Source organism: Malus domestica, chromosome 05, assembly GCF_042453785.1.
Source record: "Malus domestica chromosome 05, GDT2T_hap1".
NCBI classification, from domain to species: domain Eukaryota; kingdom Viridiplantae; phylum Streptophyta; class Magnoliopsida; order Rosales; family Rosaceae; genus Malus; species Malus domestica.
The window spans coordinates 29,641,871-29,663,851 of NC_091665.1; the positions used below are offsets into that span (position 1 = coordinate 29,641,871).

General features: G+C 39.2%; 3 protein-coding genes and 1 pseudogene across 3 annotated transcripts in view; all 4 read right to left on the reverse strand.

Moving 5' to 3' along the window:
- Positions 1-241: 241 nt before the first annotated feature.
- On the reverse strand, positions 242-5,683 carry LOC139187700 (transcriptional corepressor LEUNIG_HOMOLOG-like; annotated as a pseudogene).
- Positions 2,159-21,981, reverse strand: part of LOC108173479 (transcriptional corepressor LEUNIG_HOMOLOG-like) — an 82,051-nt gene continuing 62,228 nt past the window's right edge. The window contains exons 17-18 of the mRNA XM_070821090.1: positions 3,034-3,231; positions 2,159-2,866 (exon numbers count right to left, since the gene is read on the reverse strand). Coding sequence (XP_070677191.1) covers positions 2,723-2,866; positions 3,034-3,231 — 342 coding nt within the window. The 3' untranslated portion in view covers positions 2,159-2,722. The remainder of the gene's footprint in view (positions 2,867-3,033; positions 3,232-21,981) is intronic.
- On the reverse strand, positions 5,576-8,128 carry LOC103420374 (disease resistance protein RPP5-like). The gene is made up of 3 exons (XM_070821091.1): positions 6,105-8,128; positions 5,932-5,995; positions 5,576-5,793 (listed from the first exon to the last, which is right to left on the reverse strand). Exons 1-2 carry the CDS (start codon positions 7,981-7,983, stop codon positions 5,988-5,990), a joined length of 1,887 nt encoding a protein of 628 aa, XP_070677192.1. The 5' UTR covers positions 7,984-8,128; the 3' UTR covers positions 5,576-5,793; positions 5,932-5,987.
- On the reverse strand, positions 8,479-15,060 carry LOC139187740 (putative disease resistance protein RGA3). The gene is made up of 3 exons (XM_070822935.1): positions 14,429-15,060; positions 9,789-10,173; positions 8,479-9,504 (listed from the first exon to the last, which is right to left on the reverse strand). The coding sequence occupies exons 1-3, from the start codon at positions 15,058-15,060 to the stop codon at positions 8,623-8,625; spliced, it is 1,899 nt and encodes a 632-aa protein (XP_070679036.1). The 3' UTR covers positions 8,479-8,622.

Consider the following 21,981-nt stretch of genomic DNA (forward strand, 5'->3'; position numbering starts at 1 on the left):
AGTGTCTCATATGGTAACGAATCATGCGAGGTCAGAAGTTACAAGTTCGTAACGATGCCCTATTTCTTCTAATACAAGACCTAGACGTTGAAATTCAATATCCTAGGAGATTGACCTCTCCAAAAGTGATTTTTTCCGGGCAGTTTTTGCCAATTTTTTTTACCAAATTTAACTGAATTGGTCCTCGACCCAAGAGAGAAGTTTGATCCTCTCCTCAGGGGCTTCTTTTCCATGTAAGTGGTTCTTCAAAATTGATACTTTCAGATTTTGGTTATAGAAATAGTTGCAGTGCCATTGTTCAGTTCTAGAAATAGTTGCAGTGCCATTGTTCTGTTCTTGTCATTACGAAGGTACTGACGGGAGTAAGAGTGCCGCGCTGTTAACTGTTAAAGTCGATGTTTGCTGTTAACTATTTCCCCGGCAGGAAGAGTGCCGCGCTGGCTGTAGGAGAAAGAAACATCGCATGAAGCCTCCGAAGTGACGAGACACATCCGCCTTATACACAGCCTCATTTTCACTACTTGTGATGGTTTCAGTTTCTCCAAAACGGACTGATTCTGTAGACCCAATCTTGATCTTTCCGTCTGCGATTACTGGAACACTGGCGCAGGTGCTGCTCCCTACACTACCAAGCCTCAGAAGTGAGGAGAAGCTGGAGCCCCTTACCTCTGCCGGAAAAGATTCTTTGCTACGATTAACAACCCCACCAAAGCCGGTTTTTGGACAACATTTTGGTTGTACATTGTCAGGCCCTTGAGGCGATAAGTGACATCACTGATACTCCTTGAAGGGACAATCTCTTCCATCTCCATGCATGGTTCGTTGTCTATAGAGAAGGCCAAAATAACGTGCTAGAGTCGTTGCTGGTGGTGTCATCTCAGTCAGCGTAGATCCAATCATCCTCGGCAAGCCTCCAGAACTTACCCGAGGAATTGGACTTTATGCGGATGCTTCCATCGGCATTCTTGAACACCTCGTTCCCCAGCGTTGGATCTCCAATGTCTCTGGATTTTAATCATATAACAAATTATACCTAATCACTTGTTCCTAAGGCAACAGGTTAACATTAATCAGGATCTCAGTTAGTCAATCCCATATTTACAGACATGGTAGTATGGTACCTGGAACGAGTACGTTTGCCTGTCAGTTTCAACATCAAAGATGGAAACAATTTTATCTGAGGCTGCTGCCAGCAGTTGTCCAGTTCTTGGCTGAAACCTCACTTGTGCAGTACCTCCCTACCCCAAATGATAAAGGCAACTTTTAGGGTGTGAGTATAGCATTCGTACAAATAAAAAAACACTTGACTTGGAAGGAAAGGATAGAAGATTACAAACCTTCGAACTACAAGTACAAGAGAATGGGTTGATATTCCAGTACCGAATTTCATTGTCATGATCGCAGAAACAAAATAAATCAGTCTTCCTGGGGTGGAAGCCATGGGACATAATAGGTGAGTTGTGTCCCATATATGCTTGTAGGCAACGGTTTGGCTACCACGATAAGATTAATAAGTCAACAACGCTAGTACATGCCTTTTTGTCATGCCCAGCACTAGCCAGTAACTTCCCATCAGAAGAAAGTGAAGAAACTGGAGCCAACTTCACAATTGTAAAACCTGAATTGGACAATGCGGCCACAGCTTAGGTACAGTGAAGAAACTGGAGCAACTCTCTGAATACAATGTGTAAACCTTCAAGTTACCTTTAGAAGAATCTTTATGGCGCTGTTTAGGACTCTGCTTTAATGTCATATACAGATCCCTCATGTCTCCCCCATCATTTGACAAAAATGATTCCGCATTATCTTCTAAAGAACCAACATCTCCAAATCGTTCAATGTCATCCTGCACAGAAAACGATTCTGTTAGAAGAAGAGTCGCTCTGGCTTTTCTACCTTCTCCGTTTCAGCATCCATAAGATAACAATAATATTTGATAGTCAAAACTCATTCATAATAGTGATTCCTCAACAATAGAACCAAGCTTTTGGCAACGTTTACTGACAGCACAATTTTTTTTGGAAACCTTGGGTAAAGTTATAATTAAATTGGCAGCTCAAGTACTCTTCACATCTACATTTAAAGTCAGCAACTCAGCATACTAGTAAATTCGAAGATGCAGCCAGTCATGTTCCTTCTAAACCATACATCATCAAGCTTTTTGGCATTCTGTTAACATGCTGCGTACTATTGGCTGTCTTAATTCCATCACCAGGCGTGCGAGTTGATGCTGGCGAACTGGGTGAAGGGCCAACAGTGCTTCCTGTGCCGGTGCTGTTGGCAGGTCCACAGGAAGGGTGTTGTTTCCTTTTTCTGGTTTTGCAGCAGAAAAAAACATCAATAGATGTTGATCATCTTATCCAAAACTAAGTTCATCAGGTCCTAATTCAAAAGGCATAAGATTGTAGCATCATATCATCGTTGTGGCAATTGTTTAACAACATATAAACTAAAATTAAAAATTATATTAGACACTAAAATTAATAGATTATATTAAGACAGAAGAGCTAAACCCATCGATAAGAAAAGAAACTTATTCTACATTATTTGTCTAGGATCATCTAATTACCATATAAGATTGTTACTTGGAAAACCCTGCATATAAAGCTGTTTACTAGAAATACTAAACTTAAAACACTGCACATTCAACTCTATATCTGCAAGTCAGTCTCCCCTCCAGATTTCCGCACCAAAGCGCTCTCGGAGGATTTTAAGCTTGAATTTACTTCCATAACTTAACGGAACTGTCATGACTTGCTGACGCAACCATTCCAGTATAAGGTGACTGAGCCAGAGCTGAGATTATATTCTCGTGTGCCGCAACTGTCATGCTCTTGTTCTCAGCCATGTTCCACAGCTCCAAAGACTAGCTCACAACCATGAAGGCGACTATTAGCAATAATTACCCTTTTACATAATAACATATTAACCATAGGTTACCATGGTCAATGCAGTTACTATGAACATCATCATCCGCTACTTTATTTGTTTATGAAGCTATTGCTAGAAGTATAGAAGAGGTTAAGAAATTACCGAGATTCCTCCGATGATCAAGAGAGTTGAATAACTTGGGTGAAAGACACACGAATGAAACTGGTTGCCGTCAGAGCTGAGCTCCTGAATACACTCTCCCGAAGATAACGACCAAATCTTCACCAAGTTCTGACTGACAGATGCCAGATATTCTCCATTTGCATGCCAACAAATGTAGTTTACCATGTCAGAGTGCCCCTGAGATTGAGGACGACGATTTAATCGTATAACTAATCACTTGTTCGTACAGCAACAGATTAACATTAATCCGGATCTCAGTTAATCCCATATTTACAGACATGGTACCTGGAACGAATGTGTTTGCCTGTCAGTTTCGACATCATAGATTGAAACAATTTTATCTGAGGCTGCTGCCAGCAGTTGTCCAGTTCTTGGCTGAAACCTCACTTGTGGAGTACCTCCCTGCCCCCAAATGATAAAGACAATTTTAGGGTGTGAGTATAGCTTTCGTACAAATAAAAAAACGCTTGACTTGGAAGAAAAGAACAGAAGATTACATACCTTTGAACTACGAGTACAAGAGAATGGGTTGGTATTCCAGTACTGAATAACATTGTCATGATCACAGAAACAAAATAAATCAGTATAGGGTAGAAGTCAGGGGACATTATAGGAGCAGTGTCCCGTATATGCTTGTAAACAATAGTTCGGCTGCCACGATAAGATTAATAGGTCAACAATGCTAGTACAATGAAAATGCACGCTAGAACGTTCTTACAACTAAAAATTACAAATGAATAAAAAATCTTGAAATTATTAACGTATTGAGGTACATCCTGGTTGTATCATCTCAGACCATACATAAAAGAGAGTAAAGACAATTACATTGGTTGCATCCCACAATCGTACAGATTTGTCAACTGAAGCTGTTGCCAGCTGAGATGAATTTGGTCTAAATCGAACATCTGTGATAAATAACTTGGATCCCTAACCAGGGAAGTCTGCATAATTATGCACAACCTGTTGCAGTTGCTACTGTGGCAATTTTTCATGCTGTTGAGAGGAAGGATGCTGCATCTGTGCCATTTTTATCTGTTGAACACCAACAAAGCTTCAGAAAAAGAAAATTTGAAACTTTCTAAGGATCAAAGTTTTTGGAAGCAGTAAATATCAACAGCCAAACTCAGAAATCACATGAAATGATGATTGATCATAACCATTAAAAGTTGAAAAGACCAAATTCTCAGAAAATAGAGCAGGAACATTTACGACAATAGATTTAACAGCATCCTTAACTATAGAACCCCAACAGCCTTAACTATAGAACCCCAACAACAACCATGAATCCTAATCCTCATCGGATACATCAGAAAGGTTACCTTTGGTGAACTTGATAAAACTGGAGAGGACATAGATCCATCATTTCTGGTAGACTGGCCATCTTTTGCATTCAAGCTACCCCTACGCAGTCCAGAAAATCTGCAAGGATCCATATCTCCATAATTTGTTGAACTTCCAACGTTATTTTGTGCCTGAGCTTGTGCCAAAACCTGCTGTTGTTGAGATGCCAAAAAGAACTGATTTGGGTCTGAAGATTTGGCTTCTGTGTTTGTACACCCAAATTCTGTCGTAATTGGTTGATTCCCTGTAGTATGTAGTAGTTTTGCAACAAAGAATTAAATCCACACTAGAAGAAACATTCAAGAAGAGAGAGCCATATATAACTGAGAGTTAAAGGCCAACCCTTCAAAGGAAGACCTGTAATGCCTTGATTCAATCCTGAAGTAAGAAAGGAGCCGTATCTGACAGTCAGGTCACCTGCACTGCTCAGTCCAAATTTTGACTGTAAAATTGCTTGTCCATAAATTGATGAAGGATCCATAGGCAAACTTTTCTGAGTTGCACCTAAGCTAACTTCGCTTTTGATGTCCTACAATCTCCACAAGCCACATACTAATTGCTCAGTATGCTAGAAAAGAAGAGGCAAAGAAAGTTAAGAAACTAATAAATTTGGAAAAGGAACAATGACTGAAGAGTAAAGGTAATAGTTTGAGTAGTTACAGTGGTTAAAGGAGTTCAGGCTTGGATTTACTGCAAAGCAGCAGGCATGTTCCCAGAATTGCTTTGTACCAACTGGCTGAATCAATGAGAACCAAACAGATGAATGACCCATTGTGATCAGGAAAACAATTAACAAAAATAAAGCTCATATACATGCAAAAACTAAGGAGAAGTTACCCTTGTGGATTTGCAACTGATTTGAGCAGGGCCATCCTACTGGCATCAATAAGCACAGGGGATTCCTCTGAATCCATTGAGTGAGGGTGTTTCATATGATCTTCATACATTTTCATGGCTAGCACACTGGCTGATGGTTGCCCCATAACAGCCTCGAAGTTTATAGCATTTATAGCACCACCAAGAGCAGGATGACTAGGATCCCAAAGCTGTAACTGAGCACTGCGCTGCTCCAATAGCTGTAGGCTACAGCCTGTAGCTGCTGCATTTGTATCTGCTGTTGCTCCCTTGCCTTAATTTGAGCAGGGCCATCCTACTGGCATCAATAAGCGCATGGGATGCCTCTGAATCCGTCGAATGAGGGAGTTTCATACAATCTTCATACATTTTCATGGCTAGCACACTGGCTAATGGTTGCCCCATTCGGGTATATGATCTTTAGGAACGTCATTGGACTGTTGGAGATGGCTTAGTAGAGCTACACATAGAGACTCGTGCAGCGTATGCACATGTGAATTCGACTCAGTGAAAACTTGTATCCGTCTTGAATCTGGATGCTGGCTGATCAAATGTAACACAAAGAAGTTAGCAAGAAATGTAGAAAACAACCTGCAACTTGTTGAAATGATGGTAAAAGGTTTGGAACTAAATAGTTAAGACATAAAACTTGATGAATGATTTGGTTTGACAAGGATTTACCTCTAACGTTTAGAATGTGAGAAATCTCAGGCCAATATTCAATCTTCGTCCACATCTTAATGAACTAATTTACAAAAAAAAAAAGGTTTGGTCAATACTCAATACTGAAGAAGAAACGTGAGAGAAGGAGAATTGAACAAATGAATGATTTGTTTTGAGAGAGAAGGAATTACTTTTGAGTTTTGGAATATGAGAAATCTTGGGCCACTCTGTGCCAGTATCCCTGGCGCATGTTTCCTTCAGAATGGGACATCTACCAATCCATAGATGGTTTAATTCGGTGAGGCGTTGCATAGCTTGGGCGGAAGGCAGAGACTTGAGATTCTTGCATTTGTAAATATCTAGTCGGTAGAGAGATGTAAGGTCACCCAACCACTCTGGAAGAGTCTCCAGCCCATCACAATTATTTATAATTAACAGTGTTACAGGACTAGTCGAGTGATTAATTACTTGAGGCAGAGACTTGAGCTTAGGCCACCCGCTGATTTTTAAGAAGTCTGATGATGGAATTTGCGAAACCGGGAAAGAATCGAGCTCCTCCCAGAATCCACCAATCTCCAAACTCTCGAGATGAGTCAGAGTGCGTAGACCCGTCGGCAAGTATTGTAATTTCTCACAATCACGTATTGTTAACCTGGAAAGAGATTGCAAGCTAGTTACATCAACATCTGCCAGAGATATCAAATTTTTGCACCCTTCAAATTCCAACACGACAAGGGAGGTGCAATCGCGTAAAGAAATCTCCTCAAGAGCACTGATAGAGTTGATGTACAATTCTGGTTCACCGTAACTTGCAATAACCAGTTTTCGGAGGGCTGTCAGACTCATCCCCTTATCGGTAACTGAACTCCACCATAGCTTAGGGCAATTCACTATACTCAACTCCTCAAGAGATTCATGACTGCATGTCAGGCTTGATAGTTGAGCACAATCTTCAATTACAAATTGCCTAAGGGATGGCGGGAATACATCTGAAATTGGAATGGATACTAAGTTTCGGCTACCAGTTATTTTCAATCTCTTAAGTGTGTTGCAATGTTTCAACCCACTCGGCAAACTTGAAAGCAAACTTGAAAGCTTCTCACAACCCTCGATCACTAATCCTCGAAGACATGGAGTGATTGGAATGAATGTTAGACTAGGACAATTCCTTATAGTCAACTCCTCAAGAATAGCGAGTGTTTCTAGCCCATCAACCGAAACATGCCTCAGAGATTCGCAATTGTCGATATAGAGTGAACCAAGGGATGTACAATCCTGTAAAGACAACTCCTCCAGTGTAGTACTGCTGCCAATAGACAATTCTGATCCACAACTTGCAATAAGTACTAGTTTACGGAGGGTCGTCAGACCGTGGTTTGAAATGCATATTAACTTGGGGAATTTATAAATGGTCAACTCCTCAATAAGAGAGATGTCTAACCCATCAGCTGAATACTGCCTCAATTGTTGAAAATCGTGGACACGCAGCGCACGAATAGAAGTGCAAGATTCAAGCCCAATCGATGCATAAGTTTTTAGTCCATCACAATCTTCAATGGTCAATTCACGGAGGGATGTGCATCCCTGTAAACTTGAAATTGACACTAGACTTCTGCACGACCTTAAAGACAACACCTGTAGAGGGGTATAGCATTCTGCTAGACTTTGTAGGTCCATTAATCTTAATCCACCACATGAACTAATCTTCAATTCTCGAAGGGATGTTGCACCGTGAATTGAAATGGACATCAGACTATTGCAGCAGCTTATTTCCAAATTTTCAAGAGACGGACATTTTATGGACAACCCCTCAAGAGAAACTCCAGTGTACAATTCTGCTCCACTATGCAAGCTCGTTGATGTTAACTTACCACCACGTGAACTAAACAACAATTTCCGGATGGATGTCAAACCAAATAATGAAAATGATCTAAATTTGTCACAGCTGCATATTTCCAAATTTTGAAGAGATGTAAACTTTTCTACCAGACTTGTTAGGTTTGATAGCTCGTGACAAATACTCATCTTCAACTTACGGAGGGATGCAAAATGATCAGGAAAATTTCTCATTTGTGGACACTCCAAGAGATCCAACTCCTCAAGGCGAGGAAACACCGATATTTATTTTTCTTTCACCACTGGTGGTTCAATCCATTCGGTCAAATTTGGGGCCGCACTAATTCTGAACGTCTTCAATGCAGGAAACAAAGCCTTGGTCTTCATTGCATCATCAACGTCATCATAGCCATAAAACTCATCTCCCAAACGTTTTAGATTACACATTGTATTAAACTCAAGATGCATAAGACTAGGTAGATGGCCAAGCATGGGGGCTTCTTCACATACGTCGCACTGAAGCAATCGAATCTCTTTCAAGTTGTTGTGTGGCTTCCAAGATGGAAATTGAGCACCCATGAAATTGCGAATCTCTAAAACTTCCAAATTAGGGTGTGGCTGGAGGCCTTGGAGAACATCTTCTTCACTGTTGTTGCATGGCCTCATTTCCTCACCCCATACAAGTGATAACTTTCGTATGTTGCTCTTCTCAACTAAATTTGATTTCTTTGCTTCTTCTCCATCCCTCACATGTTCCAAATCATAAATGGCCAGTTCACCTTTCAAGTGGTTTAAGCTAGCCAATTCCTCAATTCCACGACCGGTTCCATCAGGACTCACAATAAAATAAGGCATGGTTCGAAGACTAGTCAATTACCCAACCCTAACATGAGATTCCCTGTACCAACCAAAATTAGCATGTTTCTTTTTTTGGACAGGACCAAAATAGATGTGTCTCAAGTTGATCAAATCTTCCATTTCCATAGAAAACACTTTCAGACGTCTACAATGCTCCATTCTTAATGTTTGTAGGTTATGGAGCTTGCCGACAGATTTGGGGAGTGCTTCAATCTTTGTTCTAGAAACGTTTAAATACCTCAATTGCTTCAGTTTCCCAATTGAAATAGGCAGCTCCTTAATATCAGCGTTGTAAAGATTCAAGACATGTAAACCTCTAAATCTTGGCAACATGTTACTAGGAACTTCACTATTAGAAAACAATGAGCGCAATCCCCTTAAACTTTGTTCCGGAATTGATTGCAAAACCAAAGTAGGAATGTGTGAAGCATGTCGAATCTTTAGTGTGACGACCATCTCATTAGAATCCGAAGTTGCGTTCTCAAATTTTGATACAAGTTCTGCAAAATCATGCACAAGAGCATGCATCTTGCATTTGTCAACGACACCAAATTCATCTTTCGTAAGATCTTGAAGTAAGGAGTTTTGCAATAGAATATGAAAATGCTCAGTGCCTATATCCTCCATCTCTAGATCACTATTCTCGGAAGAAGGGCAAAGCAATCCTTGAGCCATCCATAGTTGGATTAGGTCATCCCTTTCAATTTCAGATCCTTTCTTGAACATTGAGCAATAAGTGAAGCATTGTTTCAAAAATGGGAATTTCAAATTATCCAGACTCAACTTCAATTCCGAGATGATAATCTCTTTTGCTTCTGGAGAGTCCCATATTTTACTTTGTAGAATTGCTGACCATTGATCTGCACCATTCTTAGAACGCAACATTCCTCCGAAAACCTGTTGGTTCATATATGGTTAGATTTCCTGTTAAGTTATTCATAGACTTCGTAAGTGATTATAACAATAAACATTGGTTGGTAGTTTGACAGAAGCTAGTTAACTAATATTATAATGTTACTGTTAATGGATAAAGAGAATGTTAGGACCCTAACAATAGTAATGGGCCAATATCTGTAATAAGGTTAATGGGTCACTTAGGCCAACTAAGAAGAGCACCATGTATTTCTAAATAGCCTCATTTGTAAGCTTTAAATAAATAATACAAAATAAATTGTCTTTACCTTTGCCACAGATGGTAAACCTGCACACTTTTTGGCAATGTCTCTTCCAACTGTCTCTAGATCAGGATCTGTAGGAGCAGTATTATCTACAAATGCTCTTCCCTTCAATATGGACCAGCATTCGTCTTCCGATAGAAATCCCAAATCATAGCGAGAAAGTGTTTCCGTAATTGTTGCAACTTTGGAACTGCGTGTAGTGACTAGTATGGTGCTCCCCCGTGCAAAATGGAGTTCTGACAAACAAATCATCAATTTGCTCCATTCTTCGGAATCTTCATTCCAAACGTCATCGAGTACAAGAAGACATCTTTTCTTCGTCAACTGTTCTTGGAGGCTTTTAAGCACTGCCTCCTGACTTTGTATATCAACCGTTCCACAGTTAACACTGTTGGAGCAATATTAGAAAATATGAAAAATATAAAAGAATTCCAATGATAATAATCATAAAGAAATTCACAACATCAATTATATATGAGATTAATATAAATAACTAGGGAGAAAGTGAGAAATACTAACAAACTTGGAGATTGAGGCTTGCATAAATGCAATGTCCTAAAGATAGAATTTCGCCCCTACTCTTGTGCTTGTAGTTCGGTAGGCGTCCATCTCCCAGGATTCAACAATCTATAATCCGAAGTCAAAGCACTTCAATCTTCGGACTCTGGCGAACTTCATATATTCCGTACTCTCAAGACACGACTCGGAATTTGACACACGAAGCATGAGAGAAACAAAGTGGGGAAACCCTATTTCTCAAAAGTAAAAATTAACTCTAATTTTCTATATTTAATACCAATGGTTTCATGGGTTTATATAGAATCCAACTTCTACTTATTAAAGAGATGTAACTTTTCATCTATAAGTATACATCACTTATCAAGGGAATGTCACCTAAACAACATAACCTTTCTAAGAAATTGGTTAACACAATTTTTCATTCAATTATTAAAATTATATATTACAATATTTCATATTATAATATATAATTTCCAACAATTCCCCACATGAATGAAAAATTAGGAAGAATTTGAGAGTACAGGCGGACAAGAGATGCATCGGGAGAGGTGTCTTTTGGACTTGAACCTACCCTAGTGAATACTTATCGGGTTTACTTGGTGACGCAGTGGATGTAGAAGATCTTGAACTGTTCACCGCAGCAGTAAACCGAGACAATAAGCAACACACATCACTAATCCTAATATATTACGGTTCATACGGTTGTGTTCATTTTGGTCCTGAACAAATCCCGGATTCATGAGAGCTTTAGAGAATTTAGCCATCTCATTCTCATAGAAGCGACCCACTTCTACTCTCACATAGGTGACCACTGATTAAGAATAGTCTGCTCTATTCCTCTTATTTATAAGATATCACTGTCATTAAGTATAAATATACACCCTAAAACTTCTGCAGACAACACACTTCTTCCATCATAGGAATGAGGTACGTAGTGTGTTAACTTCTTTGAATCATGCCCAACTAGTTTGCCTATTGAACTTAGACCATGGGATCTCCAATCAACTAAATTAGGTTTCCGCCCGGCTGATTCATTAGTTATGTTGGCTTTAGCCTCATTCCCCTCGATGATCAACTTACTCTCAAGTCTAACCTTTAATAATGGGATCCACTACTAGGTTGACTATCTTTAATAGTGTGCACAATCCATCTTATGAAATTGTATTTCATATTAGAGTAGTTGTTTGACATTGTTTGAAATGTCAAGTCCTCAAAATTATATTAGGACTTAATTACTATGTAATTTGCTAGGAAATAGACTTCCCCCACATTTAAGGTATTTGAAAGAAGGTCTCTAACCTCTTCACACCTTAAAACTCATTCATAATAAGAGAATATTATCTCTCTTACATGCAAATTACTCCTTCTAATTTGTTCTTTGCCTTAATCACAAACCATCATAATACATGCATAAGATTATCCCCTACAACATTTTGAAGCCAATATGCTTCCTATCCGGATTGTAATGTACTTTCATTTGAGGATTTCTTTATTTAAATGCATGTATTTTCACCTATGTACTTTGCCTTCACATTGTCAAAGATTCAATTAGTTAGTATTATTGAATTCATCTAGTACATATGGATGCTCTTAACTATGAATAACACAACCCAATGGCTATGTACATTCGATTTATATGCTTACTTAATAAGCATCATCTTGTCTAATTCAATTATGTATGCTTACTCAATAAGCATCAATTTCAGTGCCTCATCATTCCTTTTACGAAGACCCCCACACTTTCAGTGTATAATTCTTTGCAAAGGAATTAGCTTTGGTTTTATCCATGACTACCATGGCTTATGAGTAAAACTCATTTTTTGTAGTTGCCTTTACACGTTACTCCTCTTTCAGGAAGTACTCATCATTCTATAGATGTTAACTCAATTAAATGAGTTTGCAGAGCATACAACCTTAACGTCGTATCAGACTTCCAGGTTCTTATGTTTGTAGATGCCAAACCACAACATTAAAGATTGCATCATGATCGGGTAATTAAAACAAAACTAACCGTTTAAGTTTCTCTGTCATTGCCTTCAATCCTTCTTACATCCACAAGTTCTTTTGGCATTATATACTGACATAAGGAATTTATTTTCTTTCCCGAAGAAAGAACTTCGCATAGGGATTATAATAGATGTAATTCTTTTCTGCAAAAGAAATTTTCCAGAAACTACTACGATCTTTGGCAAAACCAAATCTAGCATCGTTTTAGCATTTCAAACTAATTGAATGATGCTACTCAACCGGTACCATTCGGTTACAATCTAAAAAGGTAACCAAAATCATAACCACGCCAAATATGAAATTTAGATGGATCTCCATGACATGCCTCACATAAGTAAAATATTACTTGTAAGGATATGCATGTGCCTATGCGGTGTCAACGAACAGTCATACATTTTCATCCATCTATTTAGCAAACATAACCGTTTGGTATGGAATTCTGTTTTCCAGAACTTTTTGTTGTCCAAAACACCCAAACAATTCCCATACAAACTGCTAACACCTTTTCGTCAAGTGTTGCATTTGCCCATAAATTTTTACTTTTGAATTTTTGTCTTTTCAAAGAAACAGGCGATTACAAAAATGGTCATGCCTTTCCAGCATATCGCCCTTCCGCCAAGTAATGCATATGTAGAGATATATTTTCATATCATCTACAATCATACCAATTCCTATAGGCCTTGGATACCAGTCCAATGACTGATCGTCAGTATATACAAATATGTACTTTTTCATGAACAGGTATGAGTTCCAGACTCTGCATGAACCAAGTTCATGAATAACCGTGCTGTTGGGAAGTTATCTACATGTTTTAAGTATAATTGAGTGGCTTAATTCCATCTAGATATTGACACTAGTTGAATAAAAATTGCCCCATATATATAAAGTTCTAAAACTAATCACTGAAACATAATATAAATTAACATATATGCTATAAATTACCACAAAACAACCAATGTGCATGGTTCAGTCTAGTGGTTCCTCAAACGGTGTACAACTAGTATGCATATCCTGGGTTTAAAGTATTTAATAATGTATCGACACATACAAATATCAATCATATGTAAAACACATAAACCAATTGCGTGACTAGTGAGTATAAGCAGATGCAAGAAACCACCCATCATATTTCAATAAACTGATAATATATATATATATATATATATATATATATATATATATGAATATCCACCCGAGTATCATCATGATTTCTCACTTTTCTTTCTCTGTATTCAAAGCCATCGACAATTCTCTCCATATTAGAGAAATGTTTCTTTCCTCCAAATGATGGCAAATGATGGCTAGACTCATTTAACATATTATGATGTAAGTCTTTCTACATTATGAGATCCATATCTTCTAATTGTTCCATAGAGATAAAATTCTATCTTTAGATTGTTGGAGCAATATTAGAAAATATGAAAAATATAAAAGAATTCCAATGATAATAATCATAAAGAAATTCACAACATCAATTATATATGAGATTAATATAAATAACTAGGGAGAAAGTGAGAAATACTAACAAACTTGGAGATTGAGGCTTGCATAAATGCAATGTCCTAAAGATAGAATTTCGCCCCTACTCTTGTGCTTGTAGTTCGGTAGGCGTCCATCTCCCAGGATTCAACAATCTATAATCCGAAGTCAAAGCACTTCAATCTTCGGACTCTGGCGAACTTCATATATTCCGTACTCTCAAGACACGACTCGGAATTTGACACACGAAGCATGAGAGAAACAAAGTGGGGAAACCCTATTTCTCAAAAGTAAAAATTAACTCTAATTTTCTATATTTAATACCAATGGTTTCATGGGTTTATATAGAATCCAACTTCTACTTATTAAAGAGATGTAACTTTTCATCTATAAGTATACATCACTTATCAAGGGAATGTCACCTAAACAACATAACCTTTCTAAGAAATTGGTTAACACAATTTTTCATTCAATTATTAAAATTATATATTACAATATTTCATATTATAATATATAATTTCCAACAAACACATTCTAAGATTCGACTCAAAATTAAATCGACATCAAATGTATTGGATACATATATCCATATTTTCTTATCGAACTGTTGACTTATCGCATCTTCATTATAAACCAACTTGGCCAAAGTAGTTTTTCCCAAGCCTGGCATCCCCACAATGGCCATGACAGAAAGATTTTCTTGATGTTTTGAGTTGGTCAAGGTTGCAACTATGTTTGACACAGCATCATCTCTGCCAACGATGATTTCATTGCCAATTGATGAATTGGTTTCTCTCGTCGATTTCATTGCTTGAGAAGTTGCATCTATATTTTTGGAAAATAGTGCCATAGAAGATGCCTGACTGGCGAGATCCACCAACGATGCGTTGATGCTCTTAATTTTATGTTCTGTTTTAAGACGAAATGCAACCGGATTAGAGAGTGAAAAGAAGTTGAGTACCTTTCTCTTCAAATGGTTTTGTATTTCGTGCTTATGGCGGAGAACTTCATAGTTGATTTCCTCCAAGACATCATCAGCATCATTGGCTACGTCCTTAAGTTTCTGCACCCACGACGCCACTGCTTCACGCGGATCTTGTGGTTGCTCAGCAGCTTCACGCGTGATATCTTGAATCATGGCTAATGTTTGATGCAGGCTTTTCAGTTTTTCTTCAAGTTCCCAAGAACGGACGAGCGGTTCATTGGAAAGTGAAGCCGCCTTTGCAAGTATTCCCTCAGCAGTGAAACTAGATATGTCTGCTATATCCATCCTTCCGTACACAGATCACAAATCAAGGAACAGATTAAAACCAAAACACAGCGCTCATAGGCACAGTATTTCTCTGGTTGATAGATAGCACGGAGCTGTACGTATGACAATAATGCATGTTTGCCTTATCCTGTATCTTTTTCAAAGTGTGCACCTATTTTTTTGTCGCTTTAGTATTTCTCTGGTTGATAGATGGCAAGGAGCCGTACGTATGACAATAATGGATGTTTGCCTAATCTTGCATCTTTTTCAAAGTGTGCACCTTTTTTTTGTCGAATAAAGCGTTCACTTTTTTTTTTTGTTGCTTTTTTTTTTTTTTTGGAAAGAGGAATGACATTCCAAGGCAGAAGCCAAAAGGCACAGGAGAGCCTACGAGAGGCTAACACCAAACACGCACAAAGAGAATGAAAGCGATGAAAGGGGATACAAACCAGAAGATGCTAAAACCAAATTGAGCGTCACCCCAAACATCGCCACACCAAATCAATGCGGACGAAGGCCATCCTTGTTCAAAACATGCACCAACGAAGATGTTGCTTTTACATAAAGTTGTATATACCAATTGACGTTTGTGGTTTCCGTCGCAAGTTTTTTTTTAAGTTGTTGTGATTCAAAAAATAAAATAAAAACTAGGTTCATATCCTTTTTTTTTTTTTACTAAAATCTTACTTTATATTTAGATGAAGAAATTTAAGATTACTAAATAAAATCAAAATTATGAAATTTAATTTCCTAGAAATTGTGAAGTTTCTTGTTTGAATTGACTGTAAACTATAATGAAATTTATGTACATAATTTAATGTGACAATCTATAAATGGAAAATAAGAAACTCTTTTTTGTGGAAATTCATAAATGATAAATATTTACATGGAATTCAAGTTGGAATTGTTACCTCTAATTTCCAAATTATATTTCCACACAAAAATTCCAAAATTTCTATGATTATAAATTCAAACAAGGAAACTGATCATTTCAATTTCAAAATTCTAACTTTTATCCAAATTTTGTTGTGGTCTATTTTTATCTAACAAAATAGAGAGGGCCGTCGGCAGTGGGAGAGAGAAGAGAGATGTGTGTTTGTAGAATTGTAGGGGAATGTGTGTGTTGTTATCCCTCCTACATTGTGCCTTTATTTATAGTAGTAAAGGGAGATAAGATATTCCTTCTCCTCCTAGTAATACAAGTTGTAATAGGAAAGGATAACTAGAATCAAATCTAATCTAGGATTTACACAATCATACTTATTCTAGGAATGTTTACAACACTCTCTCTTGAGTGTGCAAATACTTAAGGTAGATTTAGCATCATGCATAAGTTGAGGAAGTCGACTCGTCGACACTGATTCCAAGGAACAACGCTTATTCTCAATAAGGTAGGAACTTGCATAAGTAGTAAGTCTCACTAAAAAAAAAAACCCTAAGGCTATGGCAAAAACCCAAGTAGGGACAAAATCCATAGTCTAAGGAAAAATGCGTGAGAAATGCAAAGTCAAAAGAAACGTCTACAGGGCGTCATCAGGGATATGACCAGCCCAAGGTGGGTGCCTCGTTAAAACCTAGTTAGGTAGCAAAAACCCAGTGGGAAAAATGCTCCTAATCGTAGGGAAAAAGAGTACATTAAGATCAAGCAAGTATCCAGAAGATACTCCCCCTGAGTTTGACATAATTCCAAAGAGAAATAGCAAAGTTACAACTTAGAAAGTTTACGCATACCAATTCCATGAACAAGCTTCTGAAACGTCACCTTCGGTAGTGATTTGGTGAAGAGGTCGGCCAGATTGTCTTGTGATCGGATTTGCGTGACTTCAATCTTCTGATGCTCTTGTTGTTGATGTGTAAAGAAGAACTTCGGCGCAATATGCTTGGTGTTGTCTCCTTTGATGTAACCCTTCTTGAGTTGTTCGATGCAAGCTGCGTTGTCTTCAAAAATCGTCGTCGGGGCATTAACGGCGAGATGAAGATCACAGGAGCTTCGAATATGGCCCATTACTGCTTTCAACCAAAAGCATTCCCGAGTTGCTTCATGTAAGGCGAGAATTTCAGCATGGTTAGACGAAGTGGCAACTAAGGTCTGTTTAGTTGACCTCCAAGATATTGCGGTGCCTCCAACGGTAAAGACATAACCCGTTTGAGAACGCGCCTTGTGCAGATCAAATAAGTATCCAGCGTCGGCATAACCAACAAGGCGAGAATCAACCCGATGAGCATAGGGTGCGGCATCACTCGAGGATTCGTAGGGATAGAATAAACCCAAATCCGTAGTACCCTTAAGGTAACGGAAGATGTGTTTCACGCCAGTCCAATGTCTGCGTGTTGGTGCATTGCTGTATCTTGCCAAAAGATTAACAACGAAGGAGATGTCGGGTCTAGTGCATTGAGCTAAGTACAATAAAGCGCCTATCGCACTTAGATAAGGAACTTCAGGCTCCAAAATCTCTTCATCATCCTCCTTCGGACGGAAGGGATTTCGCTTTGCATCTAGCGTACGAACGACCATAGGAGTACTCGAAGACTTCGCTTTATCCTCATTAAAATGGCGCAACACCTTCTGGGTGTAGTTCGATTGATGTACTAAGATTCCATCCGAACAATGCTCTATCTCGAAACCGAGACAGTATCGAGTCTTTCCTAGATCTTTCATCTCAAATTCCGACTTCAGGTGCAAAGCAGTTCTCGCGAGCTCTTCAGGAGTTCCGATGAGATTCATGTCATCGACATATACTGCAACAATCGCAAATCCGGAATGTGACTTCTTAATGAACACACAAGGGCATAGTTCGTTGTTCACATATCCTTGACTAGTCAAATACTCACTCAGACGGTTATACCACATTCTTCCAGATTGTTTCAAACTGTATAGTGAACGCCTCAGCCGAATTGAGAGCGTGTTCCGGGGTTTGGAAATATTTGAACCAGTCAATGTAAGTCCTTCGGGAACTTTCATATAAATTTCCGTATCAAGATCCCCATAGAGATACGCGATTACTAAGTCCATCAGCTGCATATCCAGTTTTTCGGAAACTACCAAACTGATAAGGTATCGAAAAGTAATCACATCCATAACGGGTGAGTAAGTTTCGTCATAGTCAATCCCAGGGCGTTGTGAGAAACCTTGTTCTACAAGACGAGCTTTGTAACGCACAATTTCGTTCTTCTCATTACGTTTCCGAACGAAAACCCACTTGTAGCCAACGGGCTTTACATGTGGAGGAGTAGGAACTACAGGTCCAAACACCTTACGTTTCGCAAGTGAATCAAGTTCGACTTGGATTGCTTGTTTCCAGTTTGACCAATCAGCTCTACGTCGACATTCATCAACGGAACGCGGTTCAATGTCATCGCTCAACATGATCTCAGTAGCTACTGTAAATGCTAATGCATCGTCGACAATCATCTCATTTCTACGCCACACATCATCTAAGCTAGCATAATAGACCAAAATCTCACGATTCTTGGGAGGAGGATTCGTCTCTTCAAGGACGCTTCCATAATCTAGAATTTCCTCATGAGTTGGGTAAAATGAGTAAGCGATAGTTGGATTCACGGTAGGCTTTTCAGGACCTTATGCCGTGGTTTTCCTCTTCCGGGGGTGTGAATCCTTTGAACTAAAGGGTCTGCCACGCTTTTGTGTAGGGGCAGATGATTGGCTAGCCGCTAATGTACGTGGATCACCAGAATTGGCGTCCCGGGCTTCCAGGAGGGTAGTCCGTCGTACATTTGGTACATCTATCTTTACAGGCGTATTCGCAGCTGGAATATGTGATATTGTCACGCGCGCTAGATCGGTGAAAGCATCTGGCATGCTCTGAGCTATGCTCTGGAGATCTAATATGCGCTGCACTTCAGCTTCAGACTGAGCGGTGCGGGGATCTAAATGAGACAAAGTGGGAGTCGTCCACGATAATTCGCGTCGTTCATTCGGAACGTTGACGTTCTTATCTCCCCCTAACGGCGGGAAGACTGTCTCATAGAAGTGACAATCCGCGAAACGAGCGGTAAACAGATCGCCTGTCAAAGGTTCTAAGTAACAAATAATCGAAGGAGAATCATATCCGACATAGATTCCCATCCTTCGCTGAGGCCCCATTTTTGTACGTAAGGGCGGCGAAATCGGCACATAGACTGCACAACCAAAAACGTGCAGATGCGATATGTCAGGTTCGCATCCGGTGACCAACTGAAGGGCACTAAATGGTTGTGTCGCAACAGGCCTTAGGCGGACCAACTTTACTACGTGCAATATTGCATGGCCCCAAGCAGCGATCGGGAGCTTGGTACGTATGACCAATGATCGAGCAATCATTTGTAAACACTTAATGAAAGCCTCTGCCAGGCCGTTCTGGGTGTGAACATGGGGTACAGAATGTTCAACTTCAACCCCAACCGACATGCAATAGTCATCAAAAGTTTTAGATGTGAATTCTCCAGCATTATCCAATCGAATAGATTTGATCGGATAATCAGGGTGGTGAGCCCTGAGCTTAATAACCTGAGCCAACAGTTTGGAGAATGCAGCGTTCCTTGTGGACAACAAGCACACGTGTGACCAATGTGTAGAAGCGTCAACCAAAACCATAAAATATCTAAATGGTCCGCAGGGAGGTTGAATCGGTCCACAAATGTCCCCCTGAATCCCTTGTAGAAAAATGGAAGGATTCGAACGAATCTTGTCATAAGAAGGCTTAGTAATAAGCTTTCCCATAGAACATGTTTGACATGCGATTTCATGGATCGAACCTAAGCTTCGGGTTAGTGGATGCCCGTGTGAAGTTTTGAGGATACGGCGCATTGCTATTCGTCCAGGATGTCCCAAACGATCATGCCAAAGTGTAATTTCGTGCGCGGTCCCTGTGGTAAAGCCGGCCACATAGTGGCATTCGATGGGGCGTATGGTCGTAGTATACAGACCACTCGGGTTACGCTCCATCTTCTCTAGAATACGCTTCTGGCCATATTCGTAGGAAGTTACGCACAGAAATTCAACTCCGTTTTCTACGTGGGTTTCAGCGTGGTAATTGTTATCTCTAATGTCCTTGAAACTTAGTAACGTTCTTCCGGAACGTGGAGAATAGAGTGTCTCAGCAATGGTCAAGATTGTACCATTGGACAACATTATACGTGCCTTACCGTATCCTTCTATCAGGTTGGATGGGCCTGAGAGGGTTGTCAGAGGTGCATTTTTAAGTACGAAGTTAGTGAAATAGATGCGTTCACGCAAAACAGTATGCGTGGCTGCACTATCTGCCAGACAACTAACTTTCCCACTAGTCATACCTAGAATGAAAAATTAATTTGAATTGGTCACATGCATAAAAGTTTATAAAAACAAGTATCAATTCAAAATAATTTCATTTATTCAAGGATTAAAACTGAATATCCAAAATAAATCGCCAACTAATAATCCAAAACATGAAGGAAAATTGTTCAAAATCAACCAAAAAACAAGGTGGGGTGCGGCCACTATGTGGAATTCGGCCCCAATTGTCTTATTTCAACTAAAAAAAAGTCTATGTCTAAGATTCTAATCTTCCATAGGAGTGTTATCCTCCTGAAAGTCAGAAACCTCCATCTTTGTAGTCTCCGGTTCGTCCACTTGCATGAAGTTTGATTCAAACTTCTTATGACGAGAATGATATTCATCTACAACCTTCTTGGGAGCACGGAAAATACGGGACCAATGGTCCTTTGAACCACAACGATAGCACATATCGTCATTCATTGTGGCAAGTGCTTTGCCCTTATTCTTGAAGTTCGGGGCCTTAGGAGCGAGGTTTGGGCGCTTCTAAGCTTTGTTTCCTCCCTTGGATGAGCCTTGACTCTGTTGACCTTGGTGGGATGGCTTCTGGCCGCCCTTACCACGCCTCTTTTGGCGTTTTGGGTGCTGATTAGTGCTATAATGTGCTTCAGGCACAACAGTAGCCCCAGTAGGTCGAGCTTGATGATTCTTCATCAACAGCTGGTTCTGCTTTTCAGCAAGAAGTAAAACAGAGATCAAATCCGAGAACTTAGTGAATTTCTGAGCTCTATATTGTTGCTGCAGGACAATATTAGAAGCAAAGAAGGTCGAGTAGGTCTTCTCCAGGAGATCCTCTTCAGTTAAAGTTTCATTGCAAAACTTGAGAAGTGATCAGATTCGACAAACTTCATAATTATATTCATTCACAGACTTAAAGTCTTGGAAGCACAAGTGCTGCCAGTCGTGTCTTGCTTCAGGCAAGAATATGTCCTTTTGGTGATCAAAACGATCAGCCAAAGCGACCCATAATGCACGTGGATCCTCCTCAGCAAGGTACTCAGTTTGCAGAGCGTCATGAATATGTCTTCGGATGAAGATCATAGCAGTGGCTTTTTCAGCTTCGCCAACAGGTTCAGTTGTTACTTCTTCAATAGCAGGACGCAAGTTCTTGGCAGTGAGGTGGAGCTTCACATCTTGAACCCACTTGAGGTAGTTCCTTCCAGAGACCTCCAAAGCGGTGAAGTCGAGTTTGTTCAAATTTGACATGTTCCTATCACAAATAGATGGACAAGATGTGGTTAGTGTAATGGAGAAAAATCAATCTATTCATATAGGAGTAGAACATACATGTTCTACTAGACATGTATTGGTTTAATTTTGCATGAAAAACTTCGGGTTTTCATGGGTGATATGTGTAAGAGAAAACTTCAGGTTTTCAAACAAAGCATGTTTATAAGAAACTTCGGGTTTCAAAGTAATTATGAACTTCAGGTTCATATATTCTTGCAGGCAAACACAAATATATATGCAAACAAATATGCAACAAATATATGCAAAAATATTGTATAATGATAATTGAATTAATTTATTTGGTCTTCGGGGCCAAATTAAAATGTGGGTGAAAAAATAAAAACCCATATTATTTAAAAGTATTAAATAATAAAATCTCGGGGCCTAAAAATATA

What these genes read in the sequence shown, in the direction of transcription:
- LOC103420374 (XM_070821091.1), bottom strand. Translation starts at nt 7,983, where the DNA reads ATGAGAAATTTTCCTGATCATTTTGCATCCCTCCGTAAGTTGAAGATG.
- LOC139187740 (XM_070822935.1), bottom strand. Translation starts at nt 15,060, where the DNA reads ATGGATATAGCAGACATATCTAGTTTCACTGCTGAGGGAATACTTGCA. An exon ending in GGAAAAACTACTTTGGCCAA is followed by an intron (nt 10,174 to 14,428) that starts GTTGGTTTATAA and finishes TTGCTCCAACAG; the next exon opens with TGTTAACTGTGGAACGGTTG. An exon ending in GTTTACCATCTGTGGCAAAG is followed by an intron (nt 9,505 to 9,788) that starts GTAAAGACAATT and finishes ATGAACCAACAG; the next exon opens with GTTTTCGGAGGAATGTTGCG.